The 26,140-nt window shown below is 31.1% G+C and overlaps 2 protein-coding genes across 3 annotated transcripts; one reads left to right on the top strand and one right to left on the bottom strand.

Moving 5' to 3' along the window:
• Positions 1–18,335: 18,335 nt before the first annotated feature.
• Positions 18,336–23,031, top strand: LOC105115114 (SNF1-related protein kinase regulatory subunit beta-2-like). The gene is made up of 5 exons (XM_011011906.1): positions 18,336–18,680; positions 18,898–19,136; positions 19,839–20,020; positions 20,121–20,283; positions 22,497–23,031. The coding sequence occupies exons 1-5, from the start codon at positions 18,677–18,679 to the stop codon at positions 22,815–22,817; spliced, it is 909 nt and encodes a 302-aa protein (XP_011010208.1). The 5' UTR covers positions 18,336–18,676; the 3' UTR covers positions 22,818–23,031.
• A 222-nt stretch (positions 23,032–23,253) lies between these two features.
• LOC105115113 (uncharacterized) lies at positions 23,254–24,080 on the bottom strand. Of its 2 annotated transcripts, none has more exons than XM_011011905.1 (3): positions 23,852–24,080; positions 23,663–23,726; positions 23,254–23,572 (listed from the first exon to the last, which is right to left on the bottom strand). In XM_011011905.1, exons 1-3 carry the CDS (start codon positions 23,991–23,993, stop codon positions 23,428–23,430), a joined length of 351 nt encoding a protein of 116 aa, XP_011010207.1. In that variant the 5' UTR covers positions 23,994–24,080; the 3' UTR covers positions 23,254–23,427. The 2 variants fall into 2 exon arrangements, with proteins under 2 accessions (XP_011010207.1, XP_011010206.1); XM_011011904.1 differs by having other exon boundaries at positions 23,663–23,732; positions 23,852–24,077.
• Between the last annotated feature and the right edge of the window lie 2,060 nt (positions 24,081–26,140).

Below are 26,140 nucleotides of genomic sequence, written 5' to 3'. Positions count from 1 at the left end.
GTGTGTGTGTGTAAATTAAGGTTTAAGAATACATGTTAAATAAGTATATGAGCAGAATTAAGTGATAGTAATGCGAGAGATTGTAAACCTCAATATTTCAAGAAGTATTATGATAAATCTTATTAAGAATGGTTACTAAGATGCATCTCAAGAGTCATAAAACGATCTCATTTGCTCTATCATCATAGTAACAACAATTTTACACATATTTTATTAAATAAAAAACATAGTTAGTTAATTTTATTTTTTTTAGCTACCACCCTCTCCCCCCCAACCAAAACGAGATATTGTCCTCAATATTCTAAGGTAAAAAGATAGGGTATAGAAGATATCACCTGAAATAACAAACACTAACAAACTTGAACTCCATCTAGCACATCGATGACAGACTTTCAGTCGTTTTACATGACGTTTCTTTACAAAAGTGTTTTTACCTGTTCCAAGCATGTGTGAAATGAAGGAATTAGAGGACTCACCTAATAATTGGATTTTTACTTCAATCAACCAGTGAATATCTTCAGGAATTCTATGATTCATTAACAACCTCAATCTTGCACATCTAACATGGTAAATTTTTATAATCGTATTCTAAGGCAGAGTGGGAAAATACTTTTTCAATTTTTCAAGATTAGTGTTCATTTTCAAATGAGACTTGGAAAAGAGATTTAAAGAATTGCACAAATATATACACAGATATCAGTTATTATGAAAAACTGAAAGAACCGACTTAAGTCACGGAGTATCGTTATCCGTCATTTGACCAGGGTGAGAGAAACTAGCAAAAATCACTCAAAAAGAAACACAAAAAAATGTGAGAAAAACAAAATAATCAACCTTTATCTATAAAATCATTCAAACTAGTTGATTCATTTTCACTAGAAAAATTATCAAAGTAAGCTTTCAAACGATGTCCATTTTCCTTAAAAACATTGTCATTCATTGAATTCTCAATATTAAAGGCTTCATAAGGATACACATGTTTCTTAGTAAATAGACTGCCCCATCTTGATCTTAGCTCTCTAGGGAATAAAAAGAGTTGAGAATTATCAAATAAAACTTTTTGACCAGTATCAACTTTTTGACAATTTTCACAAGTTTTGCAAAATGCATGCGTGTCTTTGAACATGGTGGGCCAATAAAATCCATTTTGAAAGATTTTTGCAGCTGTTTGTTTTTATGAAAAATAACTCTCATATGCTTCAGAATGACAATGTTTAATGACACTACTTACCTCATTGTCGGGAATGAATCTTTAAAATATTTGATCAGGACAATATTTAAATAAGTTAGGGTCATCCCAATAAAAGTTCTTCACTTTGTTCAAAATTTTTCTTTGTCTTGGGTATTCCAATTAGCTAGTAAATCTCTTAAAGCAAGAAAATTGATATTTTTATCATACTAAGACATTGGACTAAGAGAAAGTAAGGATTCGTTAGGAAAGTAATCATCGATTGGTGTGATGTCAGATGTCAAATTTGTTATCACTTTTGACAAAAGATCTGCATCAATATTTTCGGTGTGTTTTTCATCCATGATTTTTTCTTGAGAATAAATCATTTACAAATCTTCAGATTCATCCAACTCATTTTTACTTAAAGTAGATTCAAGTTGATCATAAATTAATTTGTCAATATGATCTACTTTTTGTAAATCATTATCATCTCTAAGTTACTTACAAATGTTGAAAATATTCATCTCCAATTCATGTTTTTAAATGATAGCTTCATCAGTCCATTCCTACAATTAATCAATGCGTTAGAAGTTGCAAGAAACGAACAACCTAAAATAATAAAAAATGAATTACATGCTGACACAACTAAAAGATTGATGTCTTCTACCAAGTGCAGGAGTGTTGAAGTAATAAATAACCCGGCAAGAGCGGGGTCGAACCACAGGGAGGTTAATTGTACAAATTATAAACGACAATAGTACAACAACAATAATAATAATAACAACAACAACAACAATAATAATAGTAATAACAATAATAACAACAATGACAATAACAATAATAACTATAATAATAATAATAATAATAATAATAATAAAGAAAGAGAAGAAGAAGAAGATGATGAGAACTTGGAGATGGAAAATTAATGTAAGGATTAAACAATAATAATAACAAATGTCAAGGTTAGAGGTTCCACTAATGGTATATCAAACAAGTATAGTATAAACTCTTATTATTCAATTGGAAACCACACACAAAGGAGGTTCCAATCAGATTATAGATTGTTAACATGATTACATCAGTCATCTTATTCGATTAATGCTAGTACTTGTAAATCTCGTCAAGCATTCATGATTATAACTTATGTTAACAACAAATCAAGTTCCTTTCATAGCTCAGGTGTCGGTTATACCATACATTATGGGCTATGAAAGTGCCAAGCATTTGTTGTACCAAGTGTTATACAACATAAATCAAGATTAGTAATTTACAAGCAAAGTATTAAAGAGTGAACAAGATAACAAATACAAAACATGTTAGTATCAAACATTAAAGTCCATATTGAGTTTACACTATATTTATTCTTACACCATTAGTGTAACCTTTTCACCTTGACATAATAAACTTATCTAGACATAATGAAAGAAATAAAAATAAATAAACAAAATAAAAACATAAATAAGATAAAAGTTAAATAAGTAAATGCAAGGCATAAACTTGATATTAATGAAAATAAAGCATATTACAAAAAAATACAAAGAGAGAAAGCAAGAGTATGATCTTGGTCTGGACACCAAGATGCCTAAATGCATGGCAAATGCCTCTTTTTATAGGCCAAAATTAGGAACTATTGATTTGATGACTAATTGATGAGTGGGTAGCCAACTCTTGACTTGGTGACAATCCTTATCTTCTCTTGTCTGCCCAAAACGTCATTGCTAACGTCAAAATTGGAGCCACTTAAAAACATGAAAGTTGTAGGCAATTGTCTCGGCTTTCTTATGTATAAAATTCAGCTCTTTTGGACTTCTAGAACTCTAGTTATGGACAAAATACTGAACAGTGCTCGGGCTGGAGGACAGATTCGGGCTTCTTTGTTGTTGCTACAATTTGGACTTGAAAATAGCCTGTTTAGATCTTGGTCTCCATATGAAAGTTGTAGGCCTATGTCTTACCTTTCCATCCATATAATGTAGACCTAAATCTGAGATCTATAGCTCCAGATATGACCCAGTTACTAAACAGTGTTCCGGTTTGGATTGCACCGACATCTCTTTTCTAATTTTGGTCATCTTTTTGCCCTTGCAATTTAAGTTCTTAAAGTCATCAATCAATCCTTTCATTATATGTGATAGGCTTGCATTTAAAATGAACATTTACCATAAATTAAAGGTATCTTATATTATTAGATATATTATTATAAAACATGCTTTAGTTAAGGAGTTATTCATACTTCAAGTGCGAAATGATGATATAAAACCATGATAAAAATGCACTTTTAAGTACTAATCACACCCCCCAACCAGCTTATTACTAGTCCCTAGTAATCAAAGCGTTAAAATAGAAAAACAATTTGCAAATTCCACAAAGCAAGGTATTCATCATTTAACTTCCATTAATCTATCCAGATAAACAAACTCTCGTTAAATTTATATACCTGCTCAATACCTCTTAACAAGATATTCATAAACCTTTCTTTTGTGCTCAATGTATCAACACATAATTATGAGGTTTTTCTTGGAAGAAAACAAATTTTTTGTTCTAATGTTTAAGGTTAACTTCCTTGGGTTGGGATTATTATTTTCGTCTCTTTTTTTTCTTCTTGTTTTTTTTTAAATATATATACATATAATTTAAAAACACTATGTATCTTTAACCCATGTAATGAGCTTTCGGCTAATGACTCCCAGACCAGTAGGTCTTAGGGCATTAGGTGTTAAGACACCCCTACGAGCTTAGTAACTCGGGTCGCAGATACTGATATGTAGATAGTGCAATGTTTGATTTCCTTAAGCTTTTCTCCTCAACCCATGTAACAAGCGTTGGGCCAATAGCTCCCAAGTCAGTTGACTTTAGGGTATTAGGTGTTAAAACACCCCTTCGGGCTTAATTGTTTAGGTTAGGGAGGCTACGAAACCAAACTTATCTACATTTTTATTATTATCATTTTTTTTCTTTTTTTTTAATTATATACAATCTCTTTCCCTTTTTTATTTGTTTTTTTTTTACAAATTATATATTATCCCTTTTCCTTAGTTGTTACCTTTAACAAAAGAACATAAATAATGTAATAATCCAATATGCAACCCACAATCATATGTTAAAGTGTGTGTGTGTAAATTAAGGTCTAAGAATACATGTTAAATAAGTATATAAGCAGAATTAAGTGATAACAATGCGAGAGTTTGTAAACCTGAATATTTCAAGAAGTATTATAATAGACCTTGTTAAGAATGGTTACTAAGATGCGTCTCAAGAGTCACAAAAGAGCTCCTTTACTCTGCCATCCTAGTAACAACAATTATGCACATGCTTTATGAAATGAAAAACAATTTTTTTTTTATTAACTACTACCCTCTCCCCCCAACTAAAACGAGACATTGTCCTCAATGTTTAAAGGTAGAAAGATAGAGTATAGAAGATATCACCTGAAATAACGAACACTGACGAACCTGAAACACACTGAAACAAAAATAAAAAAAACAAAACACAATAATAAAACCAAAAGACACAAAAATTCACAAATGAAGGCTCAAATCCAATCTAAGCTTTTTACGGCTTTCCTTAGTTGACCAATTTATGCGACTCATGGAAGGATCAATTACAGGAATGAAGGATTGTAATTGGTCAATTAATTGTTCAACAGTAGTAGTAGAGATTATGATTTGTCGTGCAGAAGATGTTAGAAATTCCTGTTCCACAGCATGATCAAGAAAAGATAACAACTTATCATAATAACCATTAACATTTAACAAACCTATGGGTTTATGGTGAATGTGCAGTCAGGTGTCGGTTATACCATACAGTATGGGCTATAGCCCAAGAGGAAATATGAAAGATCTCTTCCAATGCGCCTAGACCACCTGGTAAAGCAATGAAGGCATCAGCATGGTTAAACATTGCATTCATTCGAGCTAACATTGTGGAGACCTGAAGTTCCTCTCCAATTGTTTTTCCAATGATATCCCCTTGTGTTAAAGCTTCAGGGACGACCCCCAAAACTTGACTACCTCCTAAAAATACAGCTATTGACACACCTCCCATTAATCCAAGACTGCCTCCCCCATACACTAAATGAATCTTTCTCTCAGCTATCACCTGACCAAGATGATTTGCTGATTCTAAAAACTCCTTTTCTTTCCCAGGACTAGATCCACCGAAAACACAAATATTTCTTATTTGATGACTTGAGGAACTTGCCATTTTTACACACTTCTGTATTTGTTGAATGTATAGGTTGAGTAGAAATGAAAGGAAGGAAGAGAAGATTTTATAGATGAGAAATTAGAAAGGCAATCATAACACTTATATGTAGGCCAGCTGGAGTCTCACTCTCTCTCTCTCTCTCTCTCTCTCTTTTTATTTATTTATTTATTTACTTTTGAAAAAGCATGTGTATGTATAGGTAGTTGTGATTGTGGCTCACATCTTCCCTTGGTTTTACGTCCAAGAACGGCTTAAACGCCCTCTATGGGTCGGGGATAGGCTTCCCATCTAGTTTTCTTAAAAACTGGCAAACATGGTCTTTTTTAGTCAGATTCCCAAGAGTAAGTCGATCATGTTCTTTATAAAATAGTGGCCATAAATCATGAATTGCACGATGCACATCTCCACTAGGATGCATCTCAAGAGTCAATAGAAGATTATCTAAAGACTCCTTACTCAGGCCATCCTTAATGAATTGTATTTTATCTTCACGGTTTATAGATACCATTCCTAAATAATGACATTGTGTATTACAAGTCCATCTAGCACATCGATGACAGACTTTCAGTCGTTTTGCACGACGTTTCTTTGCAAAAGTGCTTTTACCTATTCCAGGCATGTGTGAAATGAAGGAGTTAGAGGACTCACCTGATAATCGGACCTTTGCCTCAATCAACCAGCGAATATCTTCAGGAATTCCATGATTCATTAACAATCTCAATGTTGCACATCTAGCACGATAAATTTTTGTAATCGCATTCTGAGGCAGAGCGGGAAAATACTTTTTCAATTTTTCAAGATTAGTGTCCATTTTCAAATGAGAATTGGAAGAGAGATTCAAAGAATTGCACAAATATATACATAGATATCAGCTATTATGGGAAACTGAAAGAACCGACTTAAGTCACGAAGTACATCTAGCACGATAAATTTTTGTAATCGCATTCTGAGGTAGAGCGAGAAAATACTTTTTCAATTTTTCAAGATTAGTGTCCATTTTCAAATGAGAATTGGAAGAGAGATTCAAAGAATTGTGAAAATATATACACAGATATCAGCTATTGTGGGAAACTAAAAGAACCGACTTAAGTCACGAAGTACCGTTGTCCGCCATTTGACCGGGGTGAGAGAAACTAGCAAAAATCACTCAAAAAGAAACACAAAAACAATGTGAGAAAAACAAAATAATCAACCTTTATCTACAAGATCATTCAAACTAGTTGATTCATTTTCACTAGGAAAATTATCAAAGTAAGCTTTCAAACGATGTCCATTTTCCTTAAAATCATTGTCATTCATTGAATTCTCAATATCACAGGTCCCATAAGGATTGCTCCATCTTAATCTTAGCTCTTTAGGGAATGCATAAAGTTGAGAATTATAAAACAAAACTTTTTACCAGTATCAACTTTTTGACAATTTTCACAAGTTTTGCAGAATGCATGCGTGTCCTTGAACATGGTGGGCCAATAAAATTCATTTTGAAAGATTTTTGCTGCTGTCTTTTTTGACGAGAAATAACTTCCACATGCTTCAGAATGACAAAGTTTAATGACACTACTTACCTCATTGTCGGGAATGAATCTTTGAAATATTTGATCAGGACAATATTTGAATAAGTTAGGGTCATCACAATAAAAACTCTTCACTTCGTTCAAAAACTTTTCTTTGTCTTAGGTACTCCAATCAGCTGGCAAATCTCCTAAAGCAAGAAAATTCATATTTTTATCATACCAAGGTATTGGACTAAAAGAAAGTAAGCATTCGTTAGGAAAGTAATCATCGATTGGTGTGATGTCAGATGTCGAATCTGTTGTCACTATTGACAAAAGATTCGCATCAATATTTTCGGTACGTTTTTCATCTGTGATTTCTTCCTTAGAATAAATCATTTGCAAATCTTCAGATTCATCTAACTCATTTTTACTTAAAATAGATTCAAGTTGATCATAGACTAATTCGTCAATATGATCTACTTCTTGTAAATCATTATCTTCTCCAGGTTGCTTGCAAATGTTGAAAATATTCATCTCCAATGTCATGTTTCTAAATGATAGCTTCATCAGTCCATTCCTACAATTAATCAATGCGTTAGAGGTTGCAAGAAACGGACGTCCTAAAATAACAGGAAATGAATTACATGCTTCAACAGGTTCTGTGTCCAAGACAATAAAATCCACAAGATAAATGAATTTATCGACTTGTACTAATACATCTTCAATTATTCCTCTAGGCACTTTTACAGATCTATCGGCAAATAAAAGAGTTATAGAAGTTGGTTTTAACTCACCTAAATTGAGACTCTGAAAAACTGAATATGGAAGTAAATTCACACTAGCACCGAGATCAAGTAAGGCTCTTTCAATTTTATGTTCTCCAATAAAGTAAGAAATTGTAGGACAACCAGGGTCTTTATATTTCAAAGCATTATTGTTTTGAAGAATAGCATTTACTTGTTCGGCTAGAAAGGCTTTCTTTTTCACATTCAGTTTCCTCTTCACAATGCATAGATCTTTTAAAAATTTAGCATAGGAAGGAACCTGTTTAATAGCATCCAGTAAAGGTATATTGATCCTTACCTGTTTCAAAATTTCAAAAATTTCAGAGTTGTGATTGACTTTCCTTTGTTTGGTCATGACTTGAGGAAATGGAAGTGCTGGTGGTGAATCAGTCGTTTCTTTGCAATTTTCAGATTCAACCCCTTCCTTACCCTCAGAGATTGACTCATCATCTTTCTCATAAGGTTCAAGAGAGGGTTTTTCAATAACCTTACCACTGCGCAGAGTAGTGACTGATTTGACTTGATCCATGTGTTGGCTTTCGGAACTACTTGCATTTACATTGTATTGACCTTTGGGATTTTATTGTGGTTGAGATGGAAACTTACCTTTCTTTTGGAAACTGAGAGCAGATGTTAATTTTGCAAGAGTATCTTTAAAATCTGTCATATTTTGAGCAAGTTGAGTATTGATTGTCTCTTGCTTTTCAATGAATGCATGCAATATTTCCTCAAGATTTCTTCTAGGAGGTGGAGCATAAGGAGGTGCATATTCATGAGAATTTTGGAAATTGTGGTGTGCTTGAAATGGTGGCTGTGAAGTTTGTGCATTGTTGTTCTCACTTTTCCAACTAAAATTTGGGTGATTTCTCCATCCAGGGTTATGCGTTTGTGAGTATGGCTTGTGGTTGACCCTTTGGAAACTATTTAAAGTATGGGCTTGTTCATGGAGACATTCCTTAAAAGAAGGCAAGGTTGGACAATCATTGGTTGAGTGTTCATTTGTTTCATAGATTTGACATACAATGTTTTCAACAGATTTTAATTGACCACTTTTTTTCAATTCTAGTGCCTCGACTTTTCTAGCTAAAGATGCAAACTTAGCTTGGAGGTCATGATCTTCCCTAAGGTTGTACATACCTCCACTAGATGTATGAGGTTGAGTTTTACTCGGTGCCTCATAAGTACCCGCAGTGTCCCAATTTTGAGCATTTTCAGCTAACAAGTCTAAGTACTTCATTGCTTCATCAGGGTCTTTATCTTCAAAAGTTCCATTGCACATCAATTCAACCATTTGCCTATCTTTAGGTGTTAACCCTTCATAGAAATGTGAAACCAATCTCCATGTTTCAAAACCATGATGAGGGCAAGTACTAAGCAAGTCTCGATACCTATCCCAACATTGGTAAAATGTTTCTCTTGGTTTTTTAGTGAAAGTGGTGATTTGTCTTTTGAAAGAGTTTGTTCTGTGAGATAGGAAAAACTTCTTTAAAAACTGTTGTTGCATTTCATCCCAAGCACGAATGGATCCTGGTCTTAAATTTTGTAGCCATGTTTTAGCTTTATCTTTTAATGAAAAAGAAAAAAGCTTTAATCTGATGGTGTTCATGCTACAATTTAAATTATTATATGTGTTGCAGACCTCCTCAAATTCCCTTAAATGCAAATATGGATTTTCCAATTCTAAGCCATGAAAAGAAGGTAAAAGTTGAATAATACCTGGTTTAAAATTAAAATGAGATGCATCAAGAGGAAAAACTATACATGATGGTGCACTTGTTCTTGTGGGATTCATGTGGTCTCTAAGTGTTCTAGCACGGTTATTCTGGTGCACTTGTTCTTGTGGGATTCATGTGGTCTCTAAGTGTTCTAGCATCATTATTCTCATTATAAAGTGATTGATTATTTTCTTCGGCCATATTTTCTGAAAATGATGAGGATACCCTACAAAGTCTACCACTTGATGTATGTGACCACACTCTCATGCACATGTAGGAATAAAATAAAAAGAAGAAGAAACAAGAACAAAGAAACAAAGTTATATACAAGAAAAGTGAAAAGAGAAAATAAAATAACTACTATAATTTATACAAGAACTTACCTCCCCGGCAACGGCGCCAAAAACTTGGCACGACTAAAAGATTGATGTCTTCTCCCAAGTGTAGGAGTGTCGAAGTAATAAATAACCCGGCAAGACCGGGGTCGAACCACAGGGAGGTTAATTGTACAAATTATAAACGACAATAGTACAACAACAATAATAACAACAACAACAACAATAATAATAGTAATAACAATAATAAAAACAATGACAATAACAATAATAACTATAATAATAATAATAATAATAATAATAATAATAATAATAATAATAATAATAAAGAAAGAGAAGAAGAAGAAGATGATGAGAACTTTATTAGTAGTAGTAATAATAATAATAATAATAAAAAAAAAGGAGAAGAAGAAGATGAGAACTTTGAGATGGAATATTAATGTAACGATTAAACAATGATAATAACAAATGTCAAGGTTAGAGGTTCCACTAATGGTATATCAAACAAATATAGTATAAACTCTTATTATTCAATTGGAAACCACACACAAAGGAGGTTCCAATCAGATTATAGATTATTAACATGATTACATCAGTCATCTTATTCGATTAATGCTAGTACTTATAAATCTCGTCAAGCATTCATGATTATAACTTATGTTAACAACAAATCAAGTTCCTTTCATAGCTCAGGTGTCGGTTATACCATACATTATGGGCTATAAAAGTGCCAAGCATTTGTTGTACCAAGTGTTATACAACATAAATCAAGATTAGTCATTTAACAAGCAAAGAATTAAAGAGTGAACAAGATAACAAATACAAAACATGTTAGTATCAAACATTAGAGTCCATATTGAGTTTACACTATATTTATTCTTACACCATTAGTGTAACCTTTTCACCTTGACATAATAAACTTAGCTAGACATAATGAAAGAAAGAAAAATAAATAAACAAAATAAAAACATAAATAAGATAAAAGTTAAATAAGTAAATGCAAGGAAATGAAAGGCATAAACTTGATATTAATGAAAATAAAGCATATTACAAAAAAAATACAAAGAGAGAAAGCAAGAGCATGATCTTGATCTGGACACCAAGATGCCTAAATGCATGGCAAATGCCTCCTTTTAGAGGCCGAGGCCAAAATTAGGAACTATTGATTTGATGACTAATTGATCAGTGGGTAGCCAACTCTTGACTTGGTGACAATGCTTATCTTCTCTTGTCTGCCCAAAACGTCATTGATAACATCAAAATTGGAGCCACTTCAAAAACATAAAAGTTGTAGGCAATTGTCTCAGCTTTCTTATGTATAAAATTCAGCTCATTTGGACTTCTAGAACTCTAGATATGGCCAAAATATTGAATAGTGCTCGGGCTGGAGGACAGATTCGGGCTTCTTTGTTGTTGCTACAATTTGGACTTGAAAATAGCCTTTTTAGATCTTGGGCTCCATATGAAATTTGTAGGCCTATGTCTTAACTTTCCATCCATATAAAGTAGACCTAAATCTGAGATCTATAGCTCCAGATATCACCCAATTACCAAACAGTGTTCCGGTTTGGATTGCACCGACATCTCTTTTCTAATTTTGGTCATCTTTTTACCCTTGCAATTTAAGTTCTTAAAATCATCAATCAATCCTTTCATTATATGTGATAGGCCTGCATTTAAAATGAACATTTACCATAAATTAAAGGTATCTTATATTATTAGATATATTATTATAAAACATGATTTAGTTAAGGAGTTATTGATACTTCAAGTGCAAAATGATGATATAAAACCATGATAAAAATGCACTTTTAAGTACTAATCACATGCTTAAACAGGTTTTGTGTCCAAGATAATAAAATTCACATGATAAATAAATTTATCGACTTGTACTAACACATCTTTGACTATTCCTCTAGGCATTTTTACAGATCTATCGGCAAGTAAAAGAGTTATAGAAGTTGGTTTTAACTCACCTAGATTGAGACTCTGAAAAACTGAATATGAAAGTAAATTCACACTAGCTTCAAGATCAAGTAAGGCTCTTTCAATTTTATGTTCTCTAATAAAGCAAGAAATTATAGGACAACCAGGGTCTTTATATTTCAAAGCATTATTGTTCTGAAGAATGACATTTACTTGTTCGGCTAAAAAGACTTTCTTTTTCACATTCAGTTTCCTCTTCACAGTGCATAGATCTTTCAAAAATTTAACATAGGAAGAAACCTGTTTAATAGCATCCAGCAAAGGTATATTGATTCTTACCTGTTTGAAAGTTTCAAAGATTTCAGAGTTATGATTGACTTTTCTTTGTTTGGTTATGGCTTGAGGAAATGAAAGTATTGGCGGGGAATCAGTCATTTCTTTATAATTTTCAGATTCAACCCCTTCCTTACCCTCAAAGATTGACTCATCATCTTTCTCACAAGGTTCAAGAGTGGGTTTTTTTAATAACCTTACCACTACAAAAAGTAGTGACTGATTTGACTTGATCCATGTGTTGGCTTCTGGAACTACTTGCATTTGCATTGTATTACCCCTTGGGTTTTGTTGTGGTTGAGATGGAACAAGAGAAACTGAGAGCAGATGTCAATTTTACAAGAGTATCTTTAAAATCTGTCATGTTTTAAGTAAGTTGAGTATTGATTGTCTCTTGCTTTTCAATGAATGCTTGTAATGTTTCCTCAAGATTTCTTCTAGGAGGTGGAGCATAAAGAGGTGCATATCCATAATAATTTTGGAAATTATGGTGTGCTTGAAATGGTGGTTGTGAAGTTTGTACATTGTTATTATCACTCTTCTAACTGAAATTTGGGTGATTTCTCCAACCAGGGTTATATCTTTGTGAGTATGGGTTGTGGTTGGCCCTTTGAAAATTGTTTAAAGCATGGGCTTGTTCATAGAGACATTCCTTAAAAGAAGGCAAGATTGGACAATTATTAGTTGAGTGTTCATTTGTTTCACATATTTGACACACAATGTTTTCAACAGATTTTAATTGACCATTCTTTTTCAATTCTAGTGCCTCGACTTTTCTAGCTAAAGATGCAAACTTGGCTTGAAGGTCATGATCTTCCCTAAAGTTGTACATACCTCCATTAGATATATAAGGTTGAGTTTTACTCGGTGCCTCATAAGTACCCGCGGTGTTCTAATTTTGAGCATTTTCAGCTAACAAGTCTAAGTACTCCATTGCTTCATCAGGGTCTTTATCTTCAAAAGTTCCATTGCACATCAATTCAACCATTTACCTATCTCTAGGTGTTCACCCTTCATAAAAATATGAAATCAATCTCCATGTTTCGAAACCATGATAAGGGCAAGTATTAAGCAAGTCTCGATACCTATCCCAACATTGGTAAAATGTTTCTCCTAGTTTTTAAGTGAAAGTGGTGATTTGTCTTTTAAAAGAGTTTGTTCTATGAGATGGGAAAAACTTCTTTAAAAACTGTTGTTGCATTTCATCCCAAGCACGAATGGATCCTGGTCTTAAATTTTGTAGCAATGTTTTAGCTTTATCTTTTAATAAAAAAGGAAAAAGCTTTTAATCTGATGGTGTTCATGCTATAATTTGAATCATTATATGTGTTGCAGACCTCCTCAAATTCCCTTAAATGCAAGTATGGATTCTCTAAATCTAAACCATGAAAAGAAGATAAAAGTTAAATAATGTCTGGCTTAAAATTAAAATGAGATGCATCAAGAGGAAAAACTATGCATGATGGTGCACTTGTTCTTGTGGGATTCATGTGGTCTCTAAGTGTTCTAGCACGGTTATTCTCATTATTTTCATTATGAAGTGATTGCTCTAAATGTTCTACCATGTTTTTTCTCATTATTCTCATTATGAAGTGATTGATTATCTTGTTCGGGCATATTTTCTGAAAATGATGAAGATACCCTACAAAGTCTACCACTTAATGTACGTGATTACACTCTTATACACGTGTAGGAATAGAATAAAAGAAAAAAAGAAAACAAAAAAAAAGAAACAAGAACAAATAAACAAAGTTATATACAAAAGAAGTGAAAAGAGAAAATAAAATAAATACTATAACTTATACAAGAACTTACCTCCCCGACAACGGCTCGAAAAACTTGACACGATAAAAAGAATAATGTCTTCTCCCAAGTACAGGAGTGTCAAAGTAATAAATAACCCTATAAGACTGGGGTCGAATCACAGGGAGGTTAAATGTATAAATTACAGATAACAATAATACAACAACAACAACAATAACAACAACAACAACAACAACAATAATAATAAAGAAAAATAAAAAGAAAAAGAAGAAGAAAAGGATGAGAACTTTGAGATGGAATATTAATGTAAGGATTAAATAATGATAATAACAAATGTCAAGGTTAGAGGATCCACTAATGGTATGTCAAACAAGTATAGTATCAACTCTTATTATTCAAGTGGAAACCACACATAAAGGAGGTTCCGACCATATTATAGATTGTTAACATGATTACATTAGTCATCTTATTCGATTAATGCTAATACTTGTAAATCTCGTCAAGCATTCATGATTATAACTTATGTTAACAACAAATCAAGTTCCTTTCATAGCTTAGGTGTTGGTTATACCATATAGAATAGGCTATGAAAGTGTCAAGCATTTGTTGTACCAAGTGTTATACAACATAAATCAAGATTAGTCATTTAACAAGCAAAGTATTAAAGAGTGAACAAGATAACAAATACAAAATATGTTAGTATCAAACATTAAAGTCCATATTGAATTTACATTATACTTATTCTTACACCATTAGTGTAACCTTTTCACCTTGACATAATAAACTTAGCTAAACATAATGAAAGAAAGAAAAATAAATAAACAAAATAAGAACATAAATAAGATAAGAGTTAACTAAGTAAAGGAAAGGAAATGAAAGGCATAAACTTGATATTAATGAAAGTAAAGCATAAATATTACAAAAAATACAAAGAGAGAAAGAAAGAGCATGATCTTGATCTAGAAATCAAGATGCCTAAATGCATGGCAAATGCCTCCTTTTATAGGCAAAAATTGAAAACTATTGATTTGATGAGTGGATAACCAACTCTTGACTTGGTGACAATCCTTATCTTCCCTTGTCTGCCCAAAAAGTTAGTGATAACGTCAAAATTGAAGCCACTTAAAATATATAAAAGTTGTAGAAAATTGTCTTACCTTTCTTGTGTAAACAATTCAGGTCATTTTGACTTCTAGAACTTCAGATATGGGCCACAAACTGAACAGTACTAGGGCTAGAAGATAGATTCAGACTTCTTTGTTATTGCTACAATTTGGATTTGAAAATGGCATTTTTAAGTCTTGGGCTCCGTATGAAAGTTGTAGGCCTATGTCTTATATTTCCATCCATATAAAGTAGACCTAAATCTGAGATCTGCATCTCTATATATGACCCAATTACCAAATAGTGTTTTGGTTTAGACTGCACCGACATTTCTTTTCTAAGTTTGGCCATCTCTTTGTCCTTTCAATTTCAGTTCTTAAATTCATCAATCAATCCTTTCATTTATGTGATAGGCATGAATTTAAAATGAACATTTATCATAAATTAAAGGTATCTTATATTATTAGATATATTATTATAAAACATGCTTTAGTTAAGGAGTTATTCATACTTCAAGTGCAAAATGATAACATAAAAACTTGATAAAAAATATAATTTTAAGTATTAATAAATTACTATCAAAATGGAGTAGGATGTAGATTAAATAGAAGCACAAACTGAAAAAATATTATTTATGAATGAATGATTGATAATTGATATTATTATAATAAAAACCAAATGGTGTAGAAGAATTACTATAGATTAAGAGGTCTTTTATTGTAAATTGTAATTGTATTTTCACTTTCAATTTCTTATCTTATTCTTTTGGAAGATGTTTTTGTTGTTGTTTCATTTTTTTCTTTTTTGTTATTATTTTATCAATTAAAGTGCACAATTGTTCCTTTTCTTTTGTTGTTTGTCAAACTAGGCATATTTAGCATATACAAATACTTTGAGTCTCGCATAACCATTAGACCTAAGAGCTTATAAAAAAATAAAAAACTTAATTAGGATTTCTGTTTAGAATAATTTAAATTTTTTAATAAAAAATAAAAACAATTGATAAAAAAATTAATTAGAATTTTTGTTTATGATACTTTAAGGACAGTTTAAATATTTTTTTATAAAAATAAAAAATAATTATAAAAAAATAATTAAGATTTCTATTTTAGATATACTTTAATGATAGTTTAAATATTTTTTAATAAAAAATATAAAAAAAATAATTAAAATTTCTGGTTAGGAAACTTCAAAAACTTATAAAAACATTAATTAAGATTTCTGTTTAAGATACTTCAAGCATAATTTAAATGTTTTTATATAAAATAAAAATAACTTATAAAACAATTAATTAGGATTTCTATTTAGAATACTTCAATAATAGTTTAAATTTTGAATAAAAAATAAAAACAACTTATAAAATTTAATTCATTCAAATTTCTATTTATGATATTTTAAGGATAGTTTAAATATTTTTCAATAAAAAATAAAAAAATATTATAAAAAATTAATTAGAATTTCTGTTTATAATATTTTAAGGATACTTTAAATGTTTTTGATAAAAAAAATAAAAATAAATAAATTAAGATTTCTATTTAGTATTCTTTAAGAATAGTTTAATTTTTTTATAAAAAATAAAAATTATAAAAACAATTAATAAGAATTTCTATTTAAAATAGTTCAAGATAATTTAATTTTTTTTTTATAAAATATAAAATATAAAAAATAATTAAGATTTCTACTTAGGATACTTCAAAAATAGTTTAAATATTTTTTATAAAAATAAAAATAATTAAAAAATAATAATTAGAATTTCTATTTAGGATATTTTAAGGATAATTTAAAATTTTATATAAAAAAATTATAAGAAAATAAAATTAATTAGACACAGCTATTAAACTCAAGTCACTTACTCAAGTCACTCGGGCATGCCATAACCGCCAGACCCAAGAGCCTATAAAAAATTAAAAAATTTAATTAGAATTTATATTTTGAATACTTTAAGAATAATTTAAAAGTTTTTTATAAAAAAAATAAAAATAATTTATAAAAAAATTAACTAAAATTTCTATTTAGGATAATTCAAGTATAGTTTAAATGTTTTTTTATAAAAAAATAAAACATTTTATAAAAAAAATTAATTATAATGTTTTTAGGATATTTTAATAATAATTTAAATATTTTTAATAAAAAATAAAAACAAATTATAAAAAATAATTAGAATGTCTGTTTAGGATAATTAATTTTTTTTAATAATTAGCATGTCTGTTTAGGATAATTAATTTTTTTTTTAGGCTTTTGGGTTAGACATGGCCGTCAGACCTAACATATTTAAAAAAAAATTATATTTTTAATATTTAAAAAAATAATATTGACCCGCTGTGGAGTGTGGGCCAATATACTAATTAATATCTATGTGTTGATTTCTTATTTATTTTAGTGTCATTAAGTATTTGTTTGTAATACATATTATACTTATATTTTATTATTAGTATTTGAAAAATTCAATTATAAGTATTATATATTAAAATTTGTTATTTATTAGTTTCTTTTAGTATTTTGTTTTCATCTTTTATTGGTCAGATAATATTATATTGATTTTATTGTTATGTATTCGTTTTGATATATATATTCTAAACTTATCATATAACATATTGTTTAACCTTAATGATGCAATAAACTTAATAATATTAGACTTATCATACTTGTAAAAAAATCACAGATTTAAATCCTTATCTCAAAGTATTGAAGCTTAAGAAAAAAATAATTATATATATAAAAAAGCTACAATAATTTTTTTTATAATGAATTTAGTTTAATTTAACGTCATGATGATTTCATATAATTATGTTTTTGAAAAATATTTTTCACTTAAAATATATATTAAAATATTTTTTTTATTTTTTATATTAATACATCAAAATTAAAATTAAAATACTAAAAATTATTAATTTTTAAATTAAACACACTTTTAAAATGAACAAAAATACAATGCAAAAATAAACATATTTAACAACACTAAGGTGAGCACCCATCCATTTTATGCATAATGCAGTAGATGGCGGTAGCAGTAGCATGCCATTTGTATGTGTGTATTTATGTTTATTTTTTAAAAATATTTAAAAGAATTTTATTTTTTTATTTACTTCAAGTTAATTTTTTTATATTTTTGGATTATTTTAATTTATTGATATAAAAAATAATTTTAAAAAATAATATTTTAATATATTTCTAAACTAAAATATTTTAAAAAACAAACACTATCAAATTTTTAAACACACATATAAAATACAAGGTTTAAAAAATAAAATTGGAATATACATGTCATCTTTGTGTTTTATAACTTAATTAAAGTAATATTTTTATATATTTCAAAGTATTTTTATTTAAAATATATAAAAATAATATTTTTTTAATTTATTTTTAATATTTGTATAGTAAAATAATTAAAAATATAAAAGAAATAATTTTTATCATACACCGCGTTACCGATCGCTACGAAAATGTAGAGAAGGAAAATCAAAGAAAACTGTTTGAAAAACTAGTGATATGATGATTTTCTAAAACAGAGAGCAGCAACATTCCTTTTAAACCAACCATCATTGGTACAGCAGAGTATCTTCCAAACTCATTGGAGATTAAAAACCAGTTTTAGAGAGAGAGAGAGAGAGAGAGGGAGGAAAGATAGGCTTTTTAGAGTGAGAAAGAGAGGTTACGAATTGCACCTTTCATAAAAAAATAAAAATAAAAACTAGGGAAAAACACCAGCAATCAATCAATCAATAAAAAGAAAGAGAGAGAAAATAAAGCTGCCAAAAAATAATAGGCTAGCTTGCCTGTTTTCCGCCGAGTTAATTATGTGTTTGTTGCTTGCTTTTGCTTGTGCAATTTGTTTACAGACATGGGTAAGTGAAACACCAAACCCCACAACAACTTTTACGCACTTTGGTCTTGTTTCTCTGTTTTTGGGTCCGCTTTCTTTTCTTGCTCTCTTTCTTTCATTTCATTTCATGGGGTATCATGAATTTTCTTCCTTTTTATTGTCTTGATGGGTTTTGTTTGAAAAGTGATTATCTTTTGATGATTAAGTTGAAGATTGTTTCTGGGTTTCGATTTTATCAGTGATGGGCAATGCTAGTGGCAAAGGTGATGGTGAAGGCACTTCATCATCAGGAGTTAAATATGGAGGAGAGGAGGGTTATGAACAAGAGGAGGGCATGGAGTTTGCTGCACATGGTGGGGTTGCACCCATTACATATCATCATGGTCAGGGTGTGTATGCAGGGGCAGAGCCCATGGTTCACTCTTCTCCTCATAATCCTGTGGGATATTTTCAGCCTCCTCCCTTGTTCACGCCACAGGTTTTCTCCTTGACTTTTTATTTATTTATTTATTACTTTTCGACTTCATGTTTGCCAAATTCTTTTTTTTTTTTTTATGTTACTGAAGAGTTACATAAATATTTCTCTGATTAAGTAAGGTGGTTAGACCTTTTCTTTTCAAGGTTTCTTTGTTGTTATCTATCATTAGGCGTTGTTGCTGCATCTTTCAACCTTCAAGTTGTGTTTATTATCAAGTTATGGAATTTGAAGGTATTAAAAAATTTTGCTTACCAAATTTGGAATAGAATTTGGTGAATTGTACTGATTGTGTTTTTAAGCAAGTTCATATCCTGGTTATTTATCTTAGTTGCGACAATTTTGTGGAAATCTTTTTCTTCAACTATATGGGTACTTAATTTTGTGAGATCTTTTGGATTCATACCTGCTAGGCTGAGAAACTCATCCTGGCCCTGCATAATTGTCTTTGGATACTAAACACAGAGAAGATTTGGACATGGAAAAGAGGTTGAAGTCAAGGTATCATGCAATGAATGAAAAATTGATGCTCAGTTGAGAAAGGGCTTCCTGTTTGAGTATGCTTAAAGGGGATATTGCTTTGACTTTCTTCATGGTTTAATGTAATGTATATAAGGAACCTTTTGTTTATGTATAAACTTGGAAGAAAATAAGCTTGCATTTTATTTTATTTTTTGAGAAATTATGAATCCATTTATATTTCAGGTCTCCATGTCTCCATTACCAAGATCTGGAGAAATGACTCATGTGCCAAATTATGCTATGGTGCCTAATACAACAGATTTTAGGGGTGTGGTTCCTGAGAATCTAAGAGCTGTGATGATAACATGGAGTTTTGATGGCAAGCAAGTAGCTGTGACTGGATCGTGGGATAATTGGAACAGGAGGTGCGATATGCTTTTGTGTTTCTCTTTAAGTTTAGTCTTCATGTATGCCTTTTGTCCCACACTCTAGCTGATCTTGTAACTTGCCTTTCCTTTCTATTAGGGAACCCTTGCACAGAATGGGTAAAGATTTCATTATTATGAAGATGCTACCAGCAGGTGTTTACCACTATCGCTTCATTGTTGATGAAAACTTTAGGCATGTTCCAGACCTACCATGGGAGCATGATGAATCGGGTACTGCTTACAATATTTTGGATGTGCAGGTAATTTGTAGTTTTTAGTTTCGTCCTTTTGTTCCTAAATGAAAGACTGAATGTATGAATTTCGTCTTGTAGTTATGCTATACATCAAGTAATACAGGTAAAGGAAATAAGTACAATAGTAAGCAGATTATCCAATTGGCACTAATTTATCCACTTGTTTTAAGAGCGTAGCATATTGCAAAAGTTTGTTGGTCTGAACTTGAACCCTGATATGATAATATAACTGTTATAGCATCTGCTCAGCCAATTCTCATAAATCCGTTTAATTTTTCTATGTTTATGTTTAGTTCTTTATGTAAGGGAAGAGGATTTTTAGTGGAAATACATTGCTGTTATTGCATATGGGAACAGAGAGTGAAAATGGAATTCAAGATATAATTGACTAGCTTATATAGGCAAAGATGTATAGACAGAAATAATGCTCAGGATAGGCTACCTTTTTCAAGAAGCAATTCCCTGGATATGCTGTGTTTTATCTAGTAAAATGACGTCAGTAATTATATTCAAATGCAGAAACAATGTCCAGGATAGTCTAATGTTCTTCAAGGAAAAGCTAGTGTGTGCTTGACTTTCCACTGTTAGTCATGAGTTGACAACCAGCATGAACGCACATTCATACCTATCTTCCTTGTGACACTTTGAACTTCATTCAAGCAGAAATGTGCTTCAGTACTATTTTTTTTCACAGAACAAATCATATCCAAACCCTATAAAAGAACTATCTCAACCTAATAGTTTAAGTTGTTAAGTGAAGTTTCAAGATATAATTTATATTATTCTCTAACACACCATCTCAAATGAAACCCTTTTGAACTTGAAACTTGCACAGGCTTACACTACCTTGTGTTTGATTTTTATCAAATAAATGGAGATGGTGAAATCTGAACTCGTGACCACTTGATCATGAAGGCTCTGATACTATGTTAAATAACCAATTCAACCCAATAATTTAAGCTGTTGAAGGCTCTGATACTATGCTAAAGAACCAATTCAACCCAATAATTTAAGCTGTTAGGTGAGGTCTGAAGATATGATTTATATTATTTTTTAACAAACCCTTCTCCTTGGCATGACAATGATCTTTCTAAAGCAACTGGAATGCAAGGGATCCAAATACTCTTGACCAGATATATGTGGTAGCCTAAACCATATGGATCTATACCTCCAAGACACGGAACGGAGCATGCAAAGAAACTGAAACCAAAAAATATATCATGCAACCAAACGGAAATGAATCGTAACACTTAGTCATAAGTTTGTTGATTTTCAGTGTATTTGTTATGCACAAGGGCAGCTGAAATTGAAATTCTAGTTTTGATGTCTACCCTCGCAGTAATAAAAGAATGATGATGAACGAGGTAGTGGCTTAGTCACTTAATTATTGTAGATTTCTGCTGTGTCTTGCTTCTAACATATCCACGACAACCCATGTTATTGCAACATGCTACCTATTGAACAAATTTGTGGTCTTAATATCTTACTGCTTCACCCTTCTTTGATTTGGGAGCAATTCAATGATATTGGACAAGATAAGTTCAATTATCTATTCATTTTTAATTATCGCAATACGATCTGAGTTACATTGCACATAAACAAGTCCATATATACATGGTGCATGCTGTTGCTACAGCTACATTTCCTCATGTCATTTTTTTGTGCTTTTGCATGTTTAGTGTTTCTGAGGAATATAGCAGCCAAGGCGCCTTCTACAGTTGCTGGTTTTCTTAACTGTCTTTGCACACTCAAATTAGCACATGGATCACACTCAAATTAGCACATGGATTTTATCAAAAAATTTGGTCATGGTGTATGAAATGAATGTCACATGACGATCTTTTATGGACATTGGAGATGAGAATTGCTGATGTCTTTTAACCAACCTTTACTCATTTTGAGGCTCAATTTCCATCTAGATGAAAAGAGATGCTTTTCCAGCCACGATGCTCAGCACAAGGCGAAAAAACTTTTTCTCCATGAATTTCTATCTCTTGCTTGGGTATCTTTCTAGCATTTCTAATTATACAACCAAAATCAATGTATTACTGACATTTCCGGGTATGTCTAAAGTCGCTGTGATTTCAGCATATCTTTGAATAAATTTATAGATGGGACTTCTGAATCCATTCCACAAATATGCTAACGTTACCAATGTTTGTGTCCATAGACTTTATGTGATCTTTGATTTGTTTTCGTTGTTGCAATGTGATGTGCAGGAGTATGTTCCAGAAGCTCCAGAAAGCCTGTCTGAGTTTGAATCTTCTCCTTCCCCAGTTTCAAGCTACAATAATGAATCTCTGAATGACAATGATTTTGGCAAGCTTCCACCTGATATACCTCCACAACTGCAATTAACACCATTAAGCGAACAATCTTCTGCTACGGACTGTTACCCATCACAGCGAAGGCCTCGGCATGCAGTATTGAACCATCTTTATATTCAAAACAGCCGAGGTGAGCCCGTTGCGCTTGGCTCAACAAATCGCTTTCTCCAGAAGTATGTAACAGTAGTACTATACAAACCCAAAAGGAGGTGAAGCCATACCGTATTCTTTAAACTTCTAGATGCTAGAGTTGGATTTTGTTTGATGTAAGTATCATTGTTAAGAAGAATTAAGATTTCCAGCCCATGGAAATAGTTAAGCTGAGGAAATAGTTAGCATAGTAAAAGGTTGAATTCTTTACCACAGGCTTGCTTATTTAGTTGCTGCTCATTCTGAGAATTATATATTGGTAATGTGTTTGTGTGCCTCTTATTCTAACAAGTCTTCTTTTTTCAAAATCCATTCACCTGAGGTTTCAAATAATGGAACGTGTGTGCCTACCATTCTTAGCCTAGCTTCGAGTTACAAAGAAGTTTGAGCTCAACAGTTTAAGTTTATGGGCAATATGTGTTATCGTAGCATTTTGAGTGCCCAAAAACAAATCTCTGAGGTAATTAATCTGCTCATATATGCAAGAATTGACAAGCAATTACAAGAAAAACCCATCGTCCAGGTCTCATTGTGAACTGCAGTCACAGTATGAATACTCAAAATGTGGTTTACAAACAAAGTACATATCTGAGAACTCTTAAGGATTGGGAAGTATAAATAAACTCAATCAAACCGAACAACCATGTCAGTAGTCTGCTTGCTGCTCTGACTCTCACCTTACAGGAACCTTGATCCAGCCATTAGCAAATGCAACGGCTAAGATCACAAAGGGAGTTGACATGCCAAATATAATGATGTAAGGAAGAGGTGTCTTCATGGGATTCTCTCCTTCCCTTTCCCCTGCAGTCTGCCAATACCTGCAATTTAGCAACACCACAACACATGTTTTGATAGAAGCACAAAAACAAATCGTCGAGGCAGGGGAGTAGAGAGAACTGAGTGCTTACTGTTCCGGTTCTTGTTCTCTGGTTATAAACTTCTTCTTCCCTTTCGGCTTGAGTTCTCCATCCCCTTCTCCTAATCAAGAGGACCAAAATCATCTCCTTTTAGTCAAAAATCATATCAGCCTCATTTTTGGCCAAGCCAAACACAACCAACAAAGTGAAAGATAAAAACAGATGCAGGTAGAAATGTACCTGAATTTGCATGGATTTTGAAATGATGAACCCTTTTCATTGGTGAACTGAGAGTGAAAACTACAGAAGAGAATGATGATGGCTTGGATGGGACGGGAAAGTGGGTGTTGAGAGAAGAAGAGAGAACCACTTTAGCAGCCATGTTTTCACAGGGCTAACAAGCTGTGTGCGCCCATAAATTCCTTGACTATCACATATATGTCATTAGATTTTTTATTTTTATTTTTTATTTTTTTATTGATAATATGGATATGATGCCATGCCAATTATATTTTCACTTCAGGATACTAACCTTATCTAAATTCTGAACAACATATATGCCAAGTAAACTGACCACGTGGCCAATCGTTCTTTTCTTCGCATGTGGTGTTGAATCATCAAAATATCTTGAGTTTCGGTTCTATTCATAGGCAAGTACAATAGTAATATTTTTTTTTTCTTTTTCCTAAAATAGAAATAACAAGAAGTTCAAGCACCAGCAAAGCAAAACAAGGGAGATTTTGAACTCAAATCTCATTCTCATCAATCCATCATTAATTAATCTCAAAAAAAGATTAAAAAAAAAGAGAGTAGAGAACAAACAAAAGTATTGTAAAGCCTAATTAATAATTAATAAGAGTAATGTCAAGAGAATTAAAACCCTTTTAACAAAATATTGAGAAATTAACTCAATGCACATTTATATTATATGATTTATCTCATATATATCCACACATGTATATTTGCATTTATTATATTCATAGCTTTTTCCTCACCATTTCAATACAAATAAAAACCAAATAATATTTTATAAAATATATGCTTTTCTCAAGTAATATTTCTTAACGTGGAATACGATTTTAAAAAAAGTATGGAAACTATTTGATATATAACATGATATATGCTTTTCAAATACAATAATAAAGATAGTGAAACAGAGGTGCACATCATCTAGCTACTTTAACTGTTTCGGTTGAAGCAAAATGTATTTATATGGAAGAAATTATGGTTTCCATTTCTATTATTGATGCACACAGCTTTTACAGTGATAATGTCCAAAATCCCAAAATGTTCAAGCAACATATTATTTTGTATTTTGATAATAATTAATCATAATATTCATCTAATTAATTTTTTTCTTCTCATCTCAGAAAATATCAAATTAATGATAAAATCATTAATACCTATAAAAACACTCATTATTAGTAAAATTTAAAGACTATTCAATGATAAAGTTAATAATTTTTAAGAGAAAAATAATAAATAAATAAAAAGCCTTTAAATTTCAAAAACAAGAGTATTTTTTTTTGTGGTTAATGCTCTGAAATATAAACTTTTAGAATAAGAAAAGTTATGAACCTTTTATTTGGGTGGTTCAAATGATATTTATAACTTCTAAACCTTGTCATCTTCAAAAAAAAAAAAGAGATTGGAAGGTTCTTTTCTTGTCATCTTCAAAAAAAAAAAAAAAGAGATTGGAAGGTTCTTTGCTTTTAATAGCACTCATTTAAAATAAAGATCTCTTACACATCATTAATCAGGAGTAGATATCCTTAATATTTCATTAATAAAAGGTAAATATCACTTACAAGTTATTAATAAGATGAAAATATGGTAGGTTCCTGATTAGTACTTAAAAATATATTTTTATCAAGGATTTATTTTATCATTTTGCGCTTGAAGTATCAATAACTCCTTAACTAAAGCATGTTTTATAATAATATATCTAATAATATAAAATACCTTTAATTTGTGGTAAATATTCATCTTAAATTTAGGCCTATCACATAAATAAAAGAATTGATTGATTAGTTCAAGTACTGAAATTGAAAGGAGAAAGAGATGGTCAAACTTAGAAAAAAGATGCCGGTGCAGTCCAAACTGAAATATTATTTGGTAATTAAATCATATCTAGAGCTATAGTTCTTGAATTTAAGTCTATTTTATATGAATAAAAAGGTAAGACATGGGCCTACAACTTTCATGTAGAGGTCTAGTTTTAAAAAGGTCGTTTTCAAGTCTAAATTATAGTAACAACGAAGAAGTCTGAATCTGTCCTATAGCCTAGATACTGTTCAGTGTTCAACCTATATTTAGAGTTTTAAAAGTCTAAATAACCTTCTTTTTTTTTTTAAGCTGGGACAATTCGCTACAACTTTTATATGGAGGTCTAGTTCAAATTCTGACGTTATCAATGACGCTTTGGGCAAACAAGAGAAGATAAGGATTGTCACCAAGTCAAAAGTTGACCACCCACTTATCAATTAGTCATCAAATCAATAGTTCCTAATTTTGGCCTATAAAAGGAGG

This window comes from Populus euphratica, unplaced genomic scaffold (genome assembly GCF_000495115.2).
Source record: "Populus euphratica unplaced genomic scaffold, PopEup_1.0 scaffold641.1, whole genome shotgun sequence".
Taxonomy (NCBI): Eukaryota; Viridiplantae; Streptophyta; class Magnoliopsida; order Malpighiales; family Salicaceae; genus Populus; species Populus euphratica.
Note: the sequence above shows the minus strand (reverse complement) of the source record. Positions and strands in the feature narration are given on the sequence as shown.

What these genes read in the sequence shown, in the direction of transcription:
- LOC105115113 (XM_011011904.1), bottom strand. Translation starts at nt 23,993, where the DNA reads ATGGCTGCTAAAGTGGTTCTCTCTTCTTCTCTCAACACCCACTTTCCC. An exon ending in CAAAATCCATGCAAATTCAG is followed by an intron (nt 23,733 to 23,851) that starts GTACATTTCTAC and finishes CCTCTTGATTAG; the next exon opens with GAGAAGGGGATGGAGAACTC. An exon ending in AGAGAACAAGAACCGGAACA is followed by an intron (nt 23,573 to 23,662) that starts GTAAGCACTCAG and finishes GCTAAATTGCAG; the next exon opens with GTATTGGCAGACTGCAGGGG.
- LOC105115114 (XM_011011906.1), top strand. An exon ending in CTCCCTTGTTCACGCCACAG is followed by an intron (nt 19,137 to 19,838) that starts GTTTTCTCCTTG and finishes TTTATATTTCAG; the next exon opens with GTCTCCATGTCTCCATTACC. An exon ending in ACAATATTTTGGATGTGCAG is followed by an intron (nt 20,284 to 22,496) that starts GTAATTTGTAGT and finishes TGTGATGTGCAG; the next exon opens with GAGTATGTTCCAGAAGCTCC.